This window comes from Corylus avellana, chromosome 5 (genome assembly GCF_965113065.1).
Source record: "Corylus avellana chromosome 5, dhCorAvel1.hap1.2, whole genome shotgun sequence".
NCBI classification, from domain to species: domain Eukaryota; kingdom Viridiplantae; phylum Streptophyta; class Magnoliopsida; order Fagales; family Betulaceae; genus Corylus; species Corylus avellana.
The window spans coordinates 8,952,894-8,967,855 of record NC_142494.1 but is presented as its reverse complement, the minus strand read 5'-3'; the positions used below and the strand labels follow the sequence as shown (position 1 = coordinate 8,967,855).

At 32.6% G+C, this 14,962-nt stretch overlaps 2 protein-coding genes across 2 annotated transcripts; both read left to right on the top strand.

Moving 5' to 3' along the window:
- Positions 1-750, top strand: FLA13 (FASCICLIN-like arabinogalactan protein 13 precursor). Its single transcript, XM_059596494.2, has one exon. The coding sequence runs from the start codon at positions 1-3 to the stop codon at positions 748-750; it is 750 nt and encodes a 249-aa protein (XP_059452477.2).
- A 12,273-nt stretch (positions 751-13,023) lies between these two features.
- On the top strand, positions 13,024-13,702 carry LOC132182595 (glutaredoxin-C9). Its single transcript, XM_059595884.2, has one exon. It carries the CDS (start codon positions 13,089-13,091, stop codon positions 13,563-13,565), a length of 477 nt encoding a protein of 158 aa, XP_059451867.2. The 5' UTR covers positions 13,024-13,088; the 3' UTR covers positions 13,566-13,702.
- Positions 13,703-14,962: the final 1,260 nt, after the last annotated feature.

Genomic DNA, 14,962 nt, shown 5'->3' with positions numbered 1-14,962 from the left:
ATGGCTTCCACACCTCTTTCTCTCATTCTCTTAACCCTCATCAACCTGCAACTCCTCCTCCTCCTTTCACCTCAAACCCAAGCCCAAACCCCCTCGGCCCCGGCGCCATCTCCCTCCGGCCCCATCAACGTCACTGGAATCCTCGACAAAAACGGGCAATACACCACCCTCATTCGCCTCCTCAATGAGACCCAAGTGGGCAACCAAATCGTGAGCCAGCTCAACAGCTCCACTGAGGGCATGAGCCTCTTTGCCCCCACCGACAATGCCTTCAACAACCTCGCATCCGGAGCTTTAAACGGCCTAAACGACCAACAAAAAGTCCAGCTTGTTCAGTACCACGTCACCCCTAAATACTACTCTGTTTCCGATCTCCTAACGGTCTCCAACCCCGTCCGCACTCAAGCCTCCGGCGCAACCGGCGTCTGGGGCCTTAACTTCACTAGCAAGGGCAACCAAGTCAATGTCTCAACGGGGCTCGTTGTCACACAAATCAACAACCTGTTAAGACAACAATTTCCTTTCGCGGTTTACCAGGTAGACAAGGTGCTGTTGCCGGAGGAATTGTTCGGAGCTAAACCTCCCGCTTCAGCACCGCCGCCGGCAAAAACCCCATCAGGCAGCCCGAACACCAAGACAAACAGCACCGCCGGCGGGGCACTGGCGCCTACGGGTGCGGGTGGGAGGAATCTGGTGGGTTGGGGTTTGGCTCTTGTGCTTGGGTTAGCGTGCATGGCAGCTCTCTCTTGAGCAAGAGACTAATTTTTTTTTTTTTTTTTTCCTTCTGTTTTATTTTTTGTTTAATCGCATGAGTTATTTGGGGTTTTCATGCCATTTTTCTTCCTTGTTTGTTCTTCTTTTGTTATGATACGTGTTTGTTTCCACGTTTTGGCTCAATTCAATGCAAAGTGAGTGTTTGATAAACTATCACAAAATCTATTTTTTGACAAAATTCCCAAAAAAATTATTTATTTATTTATTTCCTCTCTGTCTTGATAAGTAAGAACATCTCACATGCAGCTCCACATGCAGCAAATGTAGAACGTGGGGAAAGAGAGATACACAATGCTTAATTATAATACAGAATATGTGAGCTAGTGAACTACCTCATTGTGTGACATTAAAAATGGTAGATCGATTGAGGACGATTGCTAGCTAGCTAGCTTTGATCTTGTTCGTAGGATTGATCTTGCTCCAATATCGATTCTTGGGAATCTTATTATCTAACCTACTTGTCCACCTTTTTCCAATTTGGTGAGACCATGTGACATGATTTCTTACTTGCTCCAAATTTTTCATAACTACTCAATTTGAAACTTTTAAATTTTTTTATAATTTTTTAGAAAGTTCAGTTTCACTTGATAAATAAGCAATGTGAAACTTAATACTCATGATTATCTTTATAAGTCATACACTTTATGTGAGTTACTCCTTATCGTATCAATATGGGACCGGAGTGTTATTACAATAACTGATTAATCTTAAATTAGGCTATTGAGCAAAATTTTCTCAATTTATAATCTGATGTTACTTCAAATGTTTTCAATTTAACTAATGTTCTATATACATTTAGATTCAGCTTGAGAGTCGGGTATTATACTTGTATTAATTTGCTACACGATCTATATATATAGTTGCTTTCTCCATATAGATCTGTTCAAGTTCTATAAATCAAGCTAATTTCAATCATTTATTTGGATTTTGATTCTTGATTTGGAGGAGGGACTTGAGTCTAACCTTCATCACAGTCTGGTGTGGCTGGTTTTTGGTATTGTTTCAAAGACGTATATGAGATAGAGCTAGCCCTAGGACTGTCAATTTTCAACACAACTTGCTAATTCAACACAAACTCAACACGAAATTAGTGAGTATGGTTGAGGGATTTGACCCGTTTTATTTAAATTGATTGGATTAGAGTTGATATACATAAGCTTATACTCATGCATTGACATGACTTGAACTCGACATATAACATTTAGGGCTGGCTTTTTTTACACAAACTCAACATGAAATTAACAAGTTATGGTTGATGGGTTTAACCCTTTTAATTAGATAAGTTAGCTAGGTTATAGTTGACAGATAAGTCTTATACTAACCCAACATGAAATTAAGGAGTTAGGGTTAAGGGATTTAACATGTTTAATTAATTGAGTTAAGTTAGAATTGACCTATAAATCTTATATTTATACCTCGACACAATACGAATCTACACGCAAATACGAATTACATAGACCTTTTAATCAAGCCTAGCATATTGAAAACTGTTTTCTTCTTTTTCTTCTTTGCGAAATAATTGCCCTTTCAATAAGTGGGAGTGGGTACATAGGAAAAGCCACTAAAAAAGTAAACCCAATATACTATCATATTGTGTTCGTTTCTATTTGGGCCCATAGTAATCTACCAAAAGAAAGAGGAAAAATTTTCTTTACCAAATAAAAACAAAAGAATTTTGTGCCCATCTCTCTTTTGCAAATCTACCTCTACAAGATTTTCACTTGTCTCACATATTCATTAGTAAATTTGCTTATTTCTTATACGGATATGAACAAAATATAAACAAAAGATGAAAACTAAACATTTCTCACCAAAAGAAAATAGTTTTCATTTTTGGTCTTCAAGAAGAGAAATTAAAGAAATTTGTCAAATGGGACTATTCATTGGAAGTGGGTTTCTAAAGCAATTTTCAAAAATTGAGCTAGAACTAGCTAGGCCCATACTTTTCATTTGTGAGAGCAACCTATATGGGCCTTTTAAAGCCCAAATCCTTCATCTGGATCCTCCACATTTGACTACTTGAATAAACCGTTTATTTAGACTTTGGAAATATCATGATTGAACAATTTGAACTTACAATCAAAAGATATATTGAACATTACTTTGCCGTAAAAAAAGAGACAAAAATAAAAGATGTTACCTCTTTTGTTGGCACGTTTAAGCCGCCTTCATGACTATCTTACAATAGAAGTCATAATTGATTAGTGTGATAAAACTATACTTTTTACTTTTTTGTTTTGAGTTGACGTAAAAGTAAAAATAATTTTAAATGTATTGCGAGTATTTTATTACTTTATTGCTAAAAAATAAAAGGATTATCCTAAAAAAACATGGTCAAATGGCCTCAATTATCGGCCGATTGGTAACCCATTTCTCCTTCTCTTTTCCTTTTTTCTAATTTTTTCTAGAAAAAAGTTAATTTTAAAATATTCTAATCTTTTTCACTTTTTATTATTATTTAAATAAACAAATTACTATAAAATAATTTCTTTTTTTTTACTTTTTCATACAAAAAAAAAAAATCAAAATTTCTTTCTACTTTATATTACATCAATCACTTTATAAAAAAAAAAAAAAAAACTTTATTGTTGATGGGCGTATTTGGTAAAGGTTTCACTTTATTGTTCAAGATGATGGGCTTATTTGGTAAAGGTTTTGGAGGTGGATTTTTTTTTTTTTTTTTTAAATAACTTTTTTTAACTTAAAAAAACCCTCCTAAACTTCCACGCCTTTTCAAACTATCTTCTTGAAGTTTAAAAACTCTCAATTAAGCGTATCGAATTTTTAATTTCTCTCGATTATCCATTTTCTGTTAAATATTGTCAAAAATTTTAAAATATCCATTTTTTTATTTTAAAAAATAAAATAAAAAATTGTAAAGATTTAGACGTTTCTTTTTTTTTATTATTAAAAAAATATTGGTATTTTGTGAATTTTGACAAGATTTAATGTACAATTTTAACGAAATATGGTAATTGAAAAAAATTGAAAGTTCAATACACTTAATTAAGATTTTTAAACTTTGGAGAGTAGTGTCAAAACGAGTAAAAGTCCAGGGGTTTCGTAAAGTTTTCCTTTTTGTTTAAGTGAACAATAAAGTATTTAATCCTTCTAGAAGATCAAAAAATAATGGGCTTAAAACTCAAATCATGTCTTGAACTCAACCACCAGTTTCTAGAATCAAATAACATGCATTGAATTAAAGATATGGCATGATTGATATATATGCATACTTTGAATTCAAAAGGTCATGCAATTTTGAGAGAAAGAAAGTGCAGTGTATTTCGTTTCTAAGTAATGTAAATGTTTTCCAAACATCACTATTCAAAAATCGGCTGCCCCTATGCTTTAATCTAATGGGTTTAGTTGGGACCCATTTTTTGGTTGAATGGAATGGGTGTTTGATCTGGTCTTCCCTTTGCCACACGTTTTCTTTTGAGATTATTGGACTGTTTAGAGCTGGTTCCAACCCAATTCTTCTTTCAATATTTGTGAACTCATGACGAGTGTTGTGGTCCAAAGCAAACTTTTTTTTATCTTTCTTTTTTTTCTACTAGAAAAACTTCCCTCGTGTTAGGATAATGGTTAAGAAGATTCATCAATTTTTAATTTTAAAAAATGCGTGTGAGAATTATATGCTATAAAATTACATGTTAATTTAGTATATTAGATTGGAGGAATTTCTTTTCACATTAAAAATAAAATAAAAAATAAAAAATAATCGTCGGCCCCTTGATGGCTTGACAACCTAACCATCTGACACCCCATAAGCTTAACCAACTACCAGGATCCAAATGTACTCACCAAAAGAACGTCATCAAGCACGCAATTGCATGCCCTCCGCCAACTCAGCTAATCAAACATCCACACCATGTTGTCCCTTCTAACAAATTAAGGAAGAGAATTTTCACATCAGGTAAATGAATTCTTGGTGGGAGTTTCTCAAACCCTAGTAAGGTGTCGGCCTATATAAAAAAGCTCATGTAAACCTCACAAGTATGCAATCTAATTCATAGTTAAACTCTACCAAATACCCTTTTATCGTACGCTTGCTATCTTGAGTGCCAGAGTGACTTTACTAAATAATGAAGTCTTCTAATCTTTTCCCTTTTTATGTAGAGCTTCTCCTTAAAATACAGTCTTGACGATACTGTTGGTCCTTCGACCAACACATGTAGGTTTTTTTTCCTAGTAAACGAGATTAATTGGCGTATAAGTATTAATAATCCTAAATTTGATGGCAATTGATATACTTGAAAGATACACTATTGGTCAATGATAACTACATGGTGATTTATCCAACTACAGCTGGACTCGAGTCTGATGGTTTTGTTAAATATGAATATATATGTACGATATCGACGACAACAACATCGTAATTTGACATTTGGCTGGAGACTAGTTGTGGTACTATATGCACGTAGCTGTTCTTTGTGTACATGCATAATCCCTTGGCACAAAGTCTTCTCTAAATTGAGTTGAAATAAATTTATTAAATTAATATATATATATATATATATATATATATATATATATATATATTGTTGAATTTTTTTTTTTCTTAAACTCAATTCAAAATAAAGTTTTTTTTTTTCTTAAACTCAATTCAAAGAAAAACTTTATTCACCTCTTTGTAAAAAGTTTATGCAAATTACTAGTATCACTTAAGAATTAGGATCCTTTATAAATTAAATGAACTATAGAATATTCAATAAGTTATATTGGAGGGTATTTTTGTCATTTCAAAAGTGAAAAGACAAAAATACTCTTGAAATATAAATAATTAGATACTCTCCCGTTAAATGAACTAGAGAGAATTTAGTTTCTTACAAGTTTACACAATGCTTTTATTATTTTTTGGTATAAAAATATGAAGCCGCCTTAGCATTTAATTCAAGTCCATCAAGAGTTGTCTATAAAAAGTAGCTCAATCGGCAGTAGATTACATTTCATGAAGTGGAAGTCACTAATTCGAATCTCTCTTCCCTTCTCTTGATACCAACCCAAGAAATATGGGCAAAATTGTAAAGCATACGAGTAACGTCATTAATCTTTTTTTTAAAAAAAAAAAAAGAAATAACGTCGTTAATCTAAAATAAGTATTGAAGTGATGCATGATTAACGTCAGCTGGTTGGAGTTTTCCAAGTCTTACGTCTTGCCATTTGGCAATTCCTTGATCAATTTTTTTATTTTTTTAATAGAAAGAGAGAAAGGATACAAAGGCCTTGATCTAATTTATTTGTATACATCAGCGTCTGACGTGTTGATGTCATTTGCACATACTGTCCTCACCGCCATAATAAAAGATGTTCAAATGAGTAAGGTTAAGGAGGTGTGCATTTAATATTTTAAAAGTTTATTTTATTTTTTAAAAAAAAGTGTTGTTCAGTAAAAAAAAAATTGAAAACATTTTTACAAGTCCTAAAAAATAAAAATTATCAAAATGAACTTTTAGCAAAAGCTTTTGCTAAAAAACTTTTTTTTATTAAAAAATTATATTTCTCAAACATACTCTAAGTATCCACATTTTGTCCATTAAATTTGGTGTGGCGTGGTTTTTTCGAACCAAAAAACTCATTTCTATTAATAGAATATTATGGAGAACAACGCTACATCAAATTCGGAAGATCAAAGGTGGATATATATTTGAATGATGTATAGAAATGCTATATATATAGTTTCATTAAATTTTTGTATTACCTGCAAATCTAACACAAATTCAATACAAAATTAAAATATTGAGACTGAAGAGTTTGACCCGTTTAATTAAATATATCGAGTTAAGGTTAACATATATAGTCTTATATACATATCTCGACACAATTCAAACCCGACACGCAATCACGAATTATCACCCCTAATTACCTCATGGTTGGGAACTAGTTGATTTTGGGTTTGTTAAATCAAACAATTTATATCTGATTTTTATTTTATTTTTTCAGATTTTTCAATTATTTTAGGTAAAAAATTGATATTATGTTCGTCTTAGTTCCTACATCTCCATCACTCAGTCAGAAGTAATTTCTCTTTCAAGAATGATTGCAAGGTGATTCTCTGAATTATTATACTTATTTCCTACTTCGTACTTCCCTAAAACATTCTAACTTTTGCTATCCGTCCGGCATCAATTCTTCCTATGTTCCAATTAACAGGATTGTTTCCGGTAAAAAAAAACACTTTATCATAGAGAAAGAACTATAATAAGTGCCTACCCAATTTTGTCATAAATTTGTTATATTCAATTATTGGACCATTTAACCAATTCTAGATATTTCACCAAATTCTCTTTTAGCATTTTTAGAACATAACATCATATAAATGTTTGGTGTCATTATCTTATATAAGATGAGTTTATACGGTTTGCTTAATTTGTAATTAAATTTTTGCGGTATTAAAATCAGATTTTTTTTTTCTTTTTTTTTCCTCTAAGAGGTAGTTCATTCAGTTGGGGTCACGCCTAATGAAGCGGAGGTCACTAGTTCAAATCTTCCGTCCCCTCTTGTACGGACATGTAAAAAAAAAAAAAAAAAAAATTATTCAATGATCTTAATGTAAAAATGGCGTGTGACCAAAGGAAAATTGTGCACTGCAAAGCACCTGATGTAAACTCTGATTAGAGTTGAAACACGTGGGGGTACGAGACAAGAGACAATGACTGACATAAGCAGGTGACGATGATTGGTGAGTTACTATTTTCATGACGTCATGATGGCGTCAGGAAGCGAGAAAGTCGGGTGGTCTCTGCCAGGTGGTAGACAAATACAGGTAGTGAGTGTTCGATCTTGGAAGACTGGAACCCAAGGCTGGTGACGTGATGTGAAGGTGGAGTTATCCATCCACGTGGCGGGGCCTAGTGGTGACATCACACCACATGGATCATGATGTATGAGTGAAATTAACGTTGCCCTTTTCCTGACGTGGGCTTTGCGCACCGTTCCGCGAAAGGCTCTTCTGGCCTGTCGTTTTCTCTTTTTTATTTTATTTTATTTTAATTTTTTATTTTATTTTTAATATTTTTAATATTTCTTTTCTTTTCTTTTTACCCCCTCTCTTAGAGGCCTTCAATTGTATTGTTGGAATTTTTTATTTATTTTTTCACAGAAATTTTAAATAATTTATAAAAAAAAAATATGACTCATTGTTGAATAAATAAAAAAGTTAGATAGAAAATAAAAAATCGAAAAGAGTTTAGTAGTCATGACTCATGAATAGATTGGTGATATTATGCACATCAGCGTGAGTGCACATTGCCTCACGCTGGTGTGAACAGTAACCAAAAAAATATTAAAAATATTGAAATAATAATATTTTATTATTGTTCACATCAGCGTGAGGCACTGTACACTCACGCTGGCGTGCATAATATCACTGCTTGTCATGAATAACTTGAATATTTGAACATGAATTGATGAAGTCATGGCATTATTCAAAGAAATTCATGATGCTTTTTGTAATTCCTGTCATGACTTGACACAATTATGTCATTTACCTTCAAAAAATTCCTTGAGGAATATCAAAGTTTGAGAGAATCTTTTGTATAGGTCACCGCCTTAATCCACTTGGTTATTATTATTTATATAGGAAAAATATAATTTAGCTCTTCAAACTATCAGTTATTTTTATTTTAACTTCTTAATATTCAAAAAGTGATAAAATAGCCATCCAAACTACAAAAAATTACAATTTAACCATTATGTTAGTCAATACCATCAAATAGAATGAAAAATGCAAAACAACCTCATTTTTTGAGGTTAAGTTACTAAAATGCTCTTTTGAAAAAAAAAAACAAAAACAGTGGTTTAGGGGTGGCTCGCTGGCCACCCCATAGGCCATGGGGGTGGCCGGCGAGCCACCCCCAAGCCATGGGGGTGGCTAGGCGGCCACCCCCAACTTGTGGGATGGCCACCCAACCACACCCACAGGTTTGGGGGTGGCCGCCCAGCCACACCCACGTCTGTGGGTGGCTGGTGAGCCACCCCTAAATGTTACCATTGTTTTTTATTTTATTTTATTTTTTCTCAAAATGATGTCGTTTTGGGTGGCATTTTTTAAATTGATTTTTTTTTCTTTTTCTAAAATGGTATTTTAGTAACTTAATCTTGTCAAAACGACATAGTATTAAATTTTTCATCCTATTTGATGGTAATGACTAACGGAGTGATGAAATTACAATTGATTGGTAGTTTGTGGACTACTTTATTACTTTTTGAATATTAGGTAGCTAAAATGAAAATAACTAGTAGTTTAGGGGGCTAAATTATATTTTTTCCTATTTATATTCATGAGTATAAATAATACCACAAATTATCATTAGATGACGGATTTTTTTTATTATTATTGAAAAGTAAGCTTTATTAAACAAAATCAAAGAATGCATAAGTAAGCTAATTTAATTATTAAAAAAATAGAGCGTGAAATGAAGCTTATGTAATGATGCCTTTGTATGAGTTGTGCTAATTAATAAATGAACATTCATCCACTCATACCTTTATTTATTTATTTATTTTTAACTTTGCAAAAAAGAAATTTATTTTAAAAGAAGGAATAAATTTAAAACATGGGTCAAATAAGATTGCACCGGAATATCCGCTAAAACTTGAAAAGACAAAAGTTGTTTGAATAGGGGAAAAAAAATTGTCCCCATACTATACTTTTATTTAATTCTCATTTATAAATTGATTTGACGGTGTTTAGTAATAAACACTACTACATTAATTTAAAAATAATTATAAGAATTAGTCCAATAAAATTAAAATTAAAACTAAAACATAGTATTTAACATTTCCCTAAAAAAATATCTCAAGTTGTACAGATTTGGTTTTACCTGTAGGAAGTAGTACTTGCGGCAATTCAATGGAAGAGTAGTTAGCTAACTTAGCTGGAACAAGGCATGCCGCATGTACACCGACTTATGCATTAATTGTATGGAAAATGATTTTCTTCAATTTAAATTCTCTCAATTTCTTCTATTTAGTGCATTTTGAAGGAAACATAATTCTCTCCAATCATCAAATGTGTTTTTTTTTTTTTTTTTTTTAAAGTTTGGCCATAGGGAGTGATCGGACCACCCCATGACCCTTGGGGTGGTCCAGCCACACCTAGCCGGCCATTGGGGGTGGCTACAGCTAAAATGGGGAGGTCCAGCCACTTCCTATGGCCAAGATGGGGTGGCCAACCATCCATTTTTTTTTTAATATAAAATAATATTTTATTATTATTTTTTGTTAGTGGAATATGTGTCTCATTTGTGGCTCTAAAATTTATAAGAAAAAAATAGTAGCCATGAAATAAATATTCTGGAGAAGATCCTATTCCATTTTGAAGGGTAGTACACTACCATTATTAAAACTTTTGGACAACACTACCCTTCAAAATGTATTAAATAGAGAAAATGAAGGGAATTTGAAATGGAAAGGATCCTTTTTCCTAATTGTATGTCGTAAGAATGAAAAAGTAATTATGGTTAGTGGTTATCCACTAAAATTGCTAATTACAAGTTTACAACCACCTAAGTAGTTTGTAAAATGGGATAATTACCTCAGTTATTAAATAAGAGAAAACAGTTAATTGGTTGTTCTTTTTTTCTTTTTTTTTTTTTTTAAAAAAACAAAACGATATTGTTTATATGGTAATACCTTACCACATACAATGTCGTTTTTATACATTTTAAATATTTAAACACTACAACGACGTAGGCGGTTGGCGAGCGGTTATTAATAAGTAATACTATAAGTTTCTCTTATGTCCTTTTTGTGTTATTCTAAGAATGATATGACTGTTAAAATTATTATTGAATTTGTGATTGATCATTAGTAAATTTTGATCCAATTGTAATTTTAAAAATCACCCCATTCACCTCATTCTTAGGGTGAAATAAGAAGTATACAAGATGACTTCTAGAATAAGTTGTTATTAACTGCTTGCTATTTCAGCCCTAAAATTATGAATGAGATAATCTATATCGCTAAAATAGCGGGTGGTTAACCACTAAGAGCATTCCCAATGGAGGAGCCATATTTTTATGTAAAATGGCTTCTCAAAACTCACTTTTATCTAGTTTAGCTAAGCTATTTTTAAATGTCTCTACATCCGATTAGCTATATTTCTATCTATTCTATTAAAATATTATTAAAAGTAAGAAAAGTTTTGGGAAAAAGAGAACATGTGAGAGAAAAAATTGAAATTTTTTTTTGAAAAAGAGAACATGCAGAGAAAAAGTAAGAAAATATTTGAGAAAAAAAAGAAAACAGGTGAGAGAAACAATGAAAAATAAAATAGCTTCCTTGAAAAGTGCTGCTACATTTAGCTTTTTTTTTTTTTAGCTCTTTCAATCAAATATCTATTTTACATTTTTTTTTTTGCTAATCCAATGTAGGAGGTTTTTAAACATTTAAAGAACTATTTTAAATAAAAGCAACATTTGACTCTTCTATTGAGAATGCTCTAAGAGCATTCCCAATGGAAGAGCCATATTTTTATGTAAAATGACTCTTCAAAATTCACTTTTATCTAGTTTAGTTAAGCTGTTTTTAAGTATCTCCACATCCGATTAGCTATATTTCTTAAAAAAAAGTGAGAAAAGATTTGAGAAAAAGATAAAGCATGAGAGAGAAACACTAAAAAATAAAATGGCTCCCTTAAAAAGTGCTGCTACATTTAACTTTTTTTTTAGCTCTTCTAATCAAATATTTATTTTACATATATTTTTGGCTCATCCAATGTAGGAGGTTTTTTGAACATTTGAAGAGTTATTCTAGATAAAAGTAACATTTGGCTCTTCCATTGAGAATGCTGATAAAAGTAACTATATATATATATATATATAGTTACGTATAGCTGATAAAGTTGAAGCTCATAAAAATTTGATAAACCTCATTTTCACGCCCACGTAATTGATTTTTATTTTAAGTAAATTCCAGACTTTCCAAGAACTACTACGTCGTCTCATACACCCATACACCGTGTACGCTTAGACGGATAATTACGTGGAATTTTCCAAATGGGTACCCACAACCACATTGTCGTTTTCTTTTCTTTATTTGGTGGACGTCACAATACGTTGAACCTATATATATTTATATAATTAAATAGGATTTTATAATTTTTATTCTAAGTCTTTTACACATTGTTGTGTTCATATGCCAGCCATTAAAGATTTATACTATTATATGATGATGATACACGTGAATTAGTAAGAAATTATAATAAAAGTTGTACACCAACCAATTTTCACTGTAATCATAAAATCTCAATCTCTTGTGTTTATCTTTTATCGAATAATGATTCACGTGAATATATATAATTTTTTATTTATTTTATTTGATAAATTTAACATATTTATCATTAGATTTGTGGACTCTATACAAATTTAATGGTAAATTCATCAATTCACTATAGAAATAGCTAAAAAATTGTTTAAAATAGAGTGAATTATATCATCTCTCATCTTTTACCTATATATGCCTTTAATCCATAATTAATTTCTATTTTAATTTAAAATTAGCTATATGAATTACAAAAATGTACAAAAAAGGTATGAAATAATTTAGAGTGTATTTTGGCATTGCAATTTTGCAGACCAAAAGTACCATTTTAAATCAAATCACAAAAAGAAAATTGTTTGGTATTGTGATTTTAAAACTTACGATTTGAAAACGTTGAAAAAATTTGTATTTTAAAATCGTAGGCAAGTGGGTCGTATCTTTTTAAAAACATACAATCTTAAGGGTTAAATTGCAATTTTAAAAGCCACACACTTAGTTACGTCTTTAAAACATCATGTTTCCAAATCTTTCTTTTTTTAAATCACAAACCAAACCGACCCTTAGTAAACTGCTATATAACTATCAGACAACTTGATAAAATAAAAAATAATATTAATAATAATTGATATTTATTGTCATATCATCTAAATTAATTATACAATAGCAGTAAAACAATATATTTGTAGGAAAAAAAAAAAAAAAAAAAAACCTTGAAAATAAATACACGTGGCATTTAGATATTTAAAAAGGTAGAAAGAAGGGTCAGCCGCAGTAGTGGGACGTAGCCGGTGGCTGGCGCATACGTACACAATAGAACAAAGCGGTGACACACACTGAACGTCACCCACAACCAAATGACGTATCACGACGCGTAACCATAGGCCCCCAACTGCCGTTGACGTACGACTCTTTCAAGTCACCCTCTCCCCCCACCCCCCCACCATTTATATTCACAAACTCCTCCCCAGAACCTCCACACTCCATAACCAATCTCTCTCTCTTTCTCTCTCTCTCTCTCTCTCTCTCTCTCTCTCTCTGTGTCTTTCACCATGCAGCAAGCAATCCCTTACAAGTCATGGCAACTGCAACCGCTCAACACAAACACCCACTTCAGCAGCCAACTGTCGCTTACCCTCAACAACAACAACACCAGCAATTCTCCTCTCAATAATGCGTCCACGTCGCCGGAAAAATTTGTCAAGGAAGCAGAGAATATGCGCAGCTTGGTGTCGGAGAACGCCGTCATAGTGTTTGGCAGGCGCGGATGCTGCATGAGCCACGTGGTGAAGCGCCTGCTTCTAGGCCTCGGCGTGAACCCCGCTGTCTACGAGGTTGATGAGAAAGATGACGTCAGGGTCGTCGAGGAATTGGAATTGATCGGAAATGGGAAAGACCGGGGGAAGGTGCAGTTTCCGGCGGTGTTTATTGGTGGGAGTTTGTTCGGAGGTTTGGATCGGCTTATGGCTGCTCATATTTCTGGAGAGTTGGTTCCTATTTTGAAACAAGCTGGGGCTTTGTGGCTTTAATTGAATATTCATCATCTGGTTCTTTAACTTTAGATTTACCTTAAATTTTAATTTTAAACCTTTGTTTTTTTTTTTTGTTCTGGCTTCCTACTTGAGAAGTTGTATTAAGAGAAGGAGAAATGCAGGATTTTCTTTTTGGTTTTTTTTTTTTGGTGTGTTCATAAATGGATCATAATTAATTAATTTTGTTACAGATCAAAAGAGATGACATACAATGGCTGATTCCATGCCCCTCTCTCTCTCTCTCTCTCTCTCTCTTTGACTTTACTATGTGAAGTGCATAGCTGTTTCCAGGGTGGTGTCCAATGAAATATTTGTTCTTGCTTTTCTTTTTTTCTTTTTTCTTTCCATTCAAACTGGGGAAGGGGGAAGAGGAAATTGGAAAGATGCTTCTTTGCATAACAGGGAGGTAACTTATGATCATCACCTAACTCTTTCTTTTAAACAAAATGAGGGTTAATTAATAGTTAATGATGCAAGCTTTTGGACCATTGATGATTGAACTCGCGACGGATCACTTGAAAGACAAAGGAAAAACCTGTCCAATTGACGCCAGCTTATGGAAACCCACGGAAACTTTCTATACTTAAATTAGCACAGTTACTTTTTTGCCAAAAAAAAAAAACAAACTAAACAGACTCTTTCTCTTAAAGTCCCCAGTCCCCATCATTTCAGTAACTTTTTTCTTTATTTTGCAGTAACCTGTCGCCGATCTTGCTGTAAAAAAAAAAAAAAAAAAAAAAAAGCCCTCGACCAACCACAGTAAGAACCGAAAATTCTCACAAAGAAGAGAATACTATTTAATAAACTATTATATTATTGCTATATAATTATGATGCTGCGGTCAGTCATTAATTTTTTCTTGTTATATTGATTGATTCATTGGCTGATTTTTACATAGTGTACTACGAATATCATTTCTCTTTTAAGATTACTGTTTTCATCGATAAGACGTGGGCAGGATGGGTTTCAAGTTTCACATGGGCATGATATCATTGGAAGAAAGTAACAACCACCATCACGATGGCTAACTAACACTTTTCCATTACTTTCTTATAGTCCAGAAATGAATAGCCCCAAAAGATAATAAATTCTTGTTTGTTCATGTACCTTGGTTGGGAGATAGATCGACAGGGAGCCAACAAGTATGCACATCTGCAGGTAAAGGACATCTTCTGAAGATAAGAGGATCCTATATATTGTCACATCATTTAAAAATTTGTACACTGTTAGATGCAAAAAAAAAAAAAAAAAAAAACAAAGACGAAAATCTGAGCTGTATTGTGGAAAGAAGGGGAAAAAGTGTAATGCTTGAAATATTTACTGACTACAGACCCACAAGTCCAACATATGTGATAACAGTTCTGTTGATTTTCAACCGCAAGCAGCTTAATATG